The sequence below is a fragment of the Tupaia chinensis genome, unplaced genomic scaffold (genome assembly GCF_000334495.1).
Source record: "Tupaia chinensis unplaced genomic scaffold, TupChi_1.0 Scaffold000078_1, whole genome shotgun sequence".
NCBI lineage: Eukaryota > Metazoa > Chordata > Mammalia > Scandentia > Tupaiidae > Tupaia > Tupaia belangeri.
Window position 1 is genome coordinate 2,431,020 of NW_006159539.1, and position 5,874 is coordinate 2,436,893.

General features: G+C 53.5%; 1 protein-coding gene across 1 annotated transcript in view; it reads right to left on the reverse strand.

Annotated features, from left to right (window-relative positions):
* RASGRF1 (Ras protein specific guanine nucleotide releasing factor 1) overlaps positions 1 to 5,874 on the reverse strand; it is an 80,589-nt gene that overhangs the window by 3,898 nt on the left and 70,817 nt on the right. Inside the window, exons 25-26 of the mRNA XM_006142621.1 lie at positions 3,041 to 3,158; positions 1,551 to 1,619 (exon numbers count right to left, since the gene is read on the reverse strand). Of these exons, the coding sequence (XP_006142683.1) occupies positions 1,551 to 1,619; positions 3,041 to 3,158 (187 nt within the window). The remainder of the gene's footprint in view (positions 1 to 1,550; positions 1,620 to 3,040; positions 3,159 to 5,874) is intronic.

Genomic DNA, 5,874 nt, shown 5'->3' on the forward strand with positions numbered 1-5,874 from the left:
TGGCAAGCGCACGCGCCCTATAGCGAAAAAACCCTCTCCAAAAAAAAAAAAAAAAACGGTGTTTCCTGTGAAAGTAAATTACCATGGAGACCTGGCCCCTAGAGTACCAAGCAGACAAAACCAGTTAGGCCTCACAAAGGCCCTGGACCTTGCTCAGTCTGCAAAGAAGAGAAACTAGTATCATTTCTGATAAATGCTTGTTAGAGGTAAAACTCAACCGCAGCCAATGATAGCAGCCAAATAAACAGAAGTATGAGACTAGGAGACCTTCCAACAAGGTGAAAACCGGAGAGTTTGTAATTAGAAACCAGTAAAACTTCTTTGTTTCCATATTTTCCCTATAAATATTTGCCTCTGATGTTCTGCCCTTGAAACACTACACCTCTTTTGGCCTAGTATGCTCAATCTATAGATAGCTTTATTTATTTATTTATTTTTTGATTATTAAGATTTTTGCTATTGGGTGCATGTGCTCTCCAGAAACAGACAGTGAAGGAAAGTGAGAAATCATCCCCCTGGGGGATGGCCAGGGCCAGGCTGCAATCCCTTCTTCATTTTCCTCTTGGGATTTTGGGCATGCATAGACATGTGCTCGCTGTGTTTTTCTTTTCTTTTTTTTTTTTTGGAGAGGTTTTTTCTTATTGGGTGTGTGCGCTTGCCAGACAGACAGAGAAAGACAGAGAGATAGAAAGTGAGAAATCACCCCCCAGGGGTGATGGCCACGCCTCAATCCCTTCTCCTCCATTCTCTTCTTGGGATCTTGGGCATGCATGCACATGCGCCCAATGTGAGTTTTAGCCACTGGGTCCAGGACTCAAACTACGGTCGACTACATAGGAGTCCAGTGACAGAGCCATTACGCCAACTGCTGGTCCCCTGAGATATAAGTAAGGAAGAAGGGCGATGCTGAGTCACATGCAGTGTGCTACATGATAGTTAAAAGTTCACTGTGGGGCCAGCAGGTGTTGTGGTGGTTGGGGGTGCTGGATTCCCACATGATTGACCATGGTTTGAATCCTGGACCTGTGGCTTGCTTTCTCGCTTTCCCTTTCTCTCTATCTCTGGTTAAATACTAATAATAACAACAAAAAAGAAAAGTTCACCTGTGTTTATGGATGGCCTGTGGGCCTAGACGTAAGACATTGCTGTCTGTGGGAGGGAAATCAATGAATTTTGTAACTCGAGGGTATCTTTCAAAAAAAAAACCAAAAAACAAAAAAGATGATATAAATTCCACCTCTATTGCTTTTTAGCTGTCTGGCTCAGATCAAATACAGTATAAACTCTTTGCCCTGGGGAGATCGGCCATGATCACAGACCGCCCTATGGCAGGTAAAAATCAGACAAGAGTCCTAAAAGGAGCATGGACTCAGTTTGAAGAAGGATGACTCATTTCTTCCCGGGGACAGGGCATGAGGAAGGCTTCCATGAAGGGATGGCCTCTGAGCTAGGCCCCAGAGGACTTGGAAAGGGAAAGTGGGCAAGTGTGGAGGGACAAAGGGCAGAAGTCACGGAGGAGAGCGGAGGCCCTGGGGGTGCTGCCCGCTTACCTTCGCCTGGTGCTCGATCTTGTAGGCGGTTTGTTGAAACTGGCGGATCTCTCGGATGATGTGGGATATCTGTGGGAAGGAAGGGAAGCTTCAGGAACTAGTTTGTGCTCCCAGTGCCATCCCGACTCTGCGGAGCTCATGGGCCCCATGGCCAAGTCTGAGTTTGGTGTCTTAATCCTGTATAGGATGCCTCCTGGAAGGTCCCATGGAGGCAACACAATAATCTTTAAACTGGAAATGTGGTTTCAAGGGTGCTGGTCATCGAGACTCCATAGGCCGGGGCTGGACGGAGGCGCAGCAGTAAATGCCATGCCATGCCCTGCCAGGCTGAGCCCCGCGGGAAGGTTCCAGGTTGGGTCTAGAGCCCTCCCTGAGCATTCAGGGCACATGCATGCCCATGATCCAGGGCTGGCTGAGGCCGGGAGTGGATCGCGGTCAAGGCCCTGTTGGGGGTGCTGTCTCTCTGTCCCTGTCTTTCTCACTCACGGAAGAAAGAGAGAAGTAAATTTTATAAAAAGACTCTAGGGCCAGCCCTCCCGGGTAGTGGTCAAGTGTTGTGTGAAGGCAGGCGGATCTCACGTGGCTGACTGTGGTTTGAATCCTGACCCTGGCAGCCTGAAGAACATGCCAGGTGTGAGTGCCCGTGTGTCTATATTCCTGATACAAAGGAATATTGGGGTCCAGCCAGGTGGCATGATGGTTAAGGTGGCTGAACTCCATGTGGTGGACTGTGTAGTTTGAATCCCAGACTCGGAGGCTTGAAAATCACACTGGGTGCATGTGCATGAGTCCCCAAAATTCAAGAAGGGAATGGAAGAGAGACTGCAGCATGGCCATTCCCCCAAGAGATGGCTTCTCATTCTCTGTCTCTGGTGAGTGCACGCACCCTATAGCGAACTGAGAAAACAAACGAGGAGAATGGAGGACGGGTGATTGTCATGTGATCAGGTCCCACTGGGGGATGCCTTCTCTCTCTTTCTCTGGTGCACACGTGTGCACGCCGGCATTACAAAACCAGAAAAGACTCTATAGGTTAATTATGGTATGTGACTGAGAGGAAAAACAAAAACTCCTTTAATCGGTGACACAAGCTATCCACCATCGCTCAAACAAAAGCCCAGGACGCCAACCCAGCGTAGGGGCCTCTGTCACTTTCTAAGCATCTTCTGTGTGCCAGACCCAAGAGAAAGGGCTCCTGTCCTGGCCATGGGACAATGCTTTCAACTTACATCTGACAAGAGACAATTTGTAGTAAACGGTCTTACGTGGAAACCCTGTTACAAAGCTGGCGAAAGCTGGAGGCTCTCTGGGTGAGGCGTGTGGTCTGCGTGTGGTCGGGGCCTGCGGAATGCTAACTGCTCACTAGGACAGGGACGGTTCTCACTGGAGAAGCTGGACTTGGGCTCCCGCGTGAAGGCACCCCATGGAGCAGGCTGGGCCGGGTGGGCAGATCTGGGCCCCTGTCCCTCACCCCGCCGGGGGACACGCACCATCCTCATTTTGGAGAAGTTGACTAGGCCGTCCTCCGTGTAATTGGGCGTCCCCTCCTCGATGAAGGCCAGGTCGGTGAGGTACATCCCCAGGTAAGGGACACAGGGCGGGTCACAACTTGGAAGTAAATGGCATTAACAAAAGGTTTTCACGTGAAAAAAGGAGCTTCCACCAAGAGCAGGGTGCCCCCCGCGCGCCTTTTGCTTTGCCAAAGCCCAAGGGACTTCTAGTCACCTGGGCTAAGAGGACACTCTTACGCTAGGGTCATTAGCTGGTCTGAAGGTCAGTCCCTCAGGGCAACCTGCGAGCCCTGAGGAAGGGGAGGCAGGAAGGAGGGTAGAGTAAGAACACAAACCCGGCCTGTCCCTCCCCTACTTGCTGCGTGACCCTGGGCCAGTCCTTTCCCTCTCTGGTCCTCAGGCTCCTGAAGCATCACACCCCTGGTGCTGGCTGAGACAGTGGTCTGAGAGCTGATTTTAGGTGATGCACAGGCATCTTGCTTTTACACGGGAAGAGACGGGGGGCTTTTACTTCCCCCTCGTGCGCAAGGACAGAGCGCCATGTGGTGGCAGCACAGCTTTCCCGTTTCTGACGCCCGCCATTCGCCTCCTCTCACTGGTTTTTCGTTTTAAATGAATAGCAACAGGTCTTGGGACCAAAGTGCCAGCATCCGTACCCGGCCGGACCTTAATTAAACACGGCTTAGTTAGGCCGTATTTACGTCTGATGGTGCCTCGCACTTAGGCACATAGACTGGCTTTCAGTTGATCGTCATCATATAAAACACTCCTAATTGAAATTTATTTTTTGGAAGAAGTGACTTAATTCAAAGGAGGAAAGGCGACAGATCTGCAGTTTGCTCCCTTGCATGTGGCACTGCCTGCCCCAGCACTCCACCCTGACCCTATCCGCTACCTCCAGAGTTGGGGACGGGCCAGGAGTATCCCAGATAGTGCCTGGGGGGCTAAGATAAAGGACTGGGGGCTCACCCCTCGATAGGCACTACAGCTATTGTCCAGTCTGGCTGCGGGCGTAGGTGGGATACTCCAATAACAGACTACAAAGGTGCCTACGGTACATGACGGGGCTGGGCACAGCATGGCCAGGCCTGCTGCAGGGCTCCCAGGGCTGTCTGGTCACTAGCCATGCCCGCAGATGGCTAGCTCACTGCTCTGCCGTTGTCCCCGCCTGGTGACACAGACCCCCCACACCCACGCAATGTCACTCTGTGGACACCTGGACACCTCAGGGAGAGACACCTGCCCCACGTCCTCCTGTCCCCCTCCTCTGAGTGGCCCTGGGCGGCCTGAGGCCACACCTGGTCTGCATGAAGTCTTAGCTCCCAGAATGCCCAAAGACCACCTCTGCCCCGTGTCGCAGGAAGCAGAGGTGCCTGGGAGTGGCACTTACACAGCCATGGGTAACCTGAAAGAGGAAGACAGTCAGGAGGGACTCTGACACAGAATGGGGGGCCACGGAGGCGGCGGTGGTGGCGGTGGGGCCGAGGAAGCCATGCGGAGGAGGTGGATGGAGCGGCGCCCGGGGGCGGATGGACAAGTTGGTGAATGCACGGTGGGGCAGCCCCCCACAAGCACAGTCCACAGGGGCTCCGGGGAGCCCAGGCGGAAGAGAGACGGCCGGACAGCACAGATGGTGGGACATCTGTCTGAGGACACAAATAAAGTGGAGATGGTCAAGGCGATGGCACACAGGGCTGGCAAAGGACAACTGGTACGGCAGGAGGGACTGAGAGGGGCAGGCGGTCAGGCTGGCCAGGCCACGTCGGCCTGGAGTTCTGGGGTGCATGGTGGCCTCAGGCAGGCCCTGTATCACCCCTGGAGATGGGGGAGAGGCTGCCAGGGCTCTGGAGGGAGGCAGAATTCAGGGCTCTCCCAGGCTGTCTCCAAGGGCTAGCTAGTAGCCACCAGGGGAAGGAGAAAAGCATCTCTCAGCCATGGAAGATGGAAACAGAAGACAGGGACCAGTGGAGAAGCCAGAGGTCAGCGCTCGATGGCAGAGGTGCACCAGCCTGTCTCCTCACGTGGCCACTGCGTGTACAAGTGGGCTGAGTCACTGCTTTCCTGGGGCAGTGGCCTGGAGCTTCGTGGGCAGTCTGTGGCAACCACAGGGCCCTGGCCTCAGAGGTGGCCTGGACCGAAGCCTGGCTCTATTGCCAAGGCCCCGTGTTCCTGGGCCAGCCACGAGCCCCTGCAGACAGAATGGAAGCAGCTGCCTTCCAGTGGTGGTTCTCAAGGGGGCAGTTTTGCCCATGGGACATTTGGCAATGCTGGGGGCATTTTTGGGTGTGATAGCTAGATAGGTGCCATGAGCATCTCATGGTTTGAGGCTGCTTAAGATCCCGTGATGAGCAAGACAGCCCCCCTGGACACAGAGTCATCCTGGTCAAACTGACTAGAGTGCCGGTGATGAAGAGCCCACCATGCAAGCCACGTTGTCGGGGTTAAACCCACCATGGCGAGGGAAGCCCTTCACGAGCTGTAAGGGATGGTCAGTGGGCAACGGTATGTCTTTGATTCCACGATGCCACTGTCGATAAAATGCACTCTCATTTTGATGACTAATTCTCAAGTAGACAGTATTACACTAAAGAAACAGAAGAACTTTAAGACAGAGCCTTATTCAATGATTAGAATTATAAAATAGGGGAACCAGCAGTTAGCGTAATGGCTATGTCGCTGGACTCCCACGTAGTCGACCGCGGTTCGTGTCCCGGACCCGGTGGTTTAAAACTCACGCCGGGCGCGTGTGCGTGCGTGCCCAAGATCCCGAGAGGAGAATGGAGGAGAAGGGATTGCGGCGTGACCATCCCCCC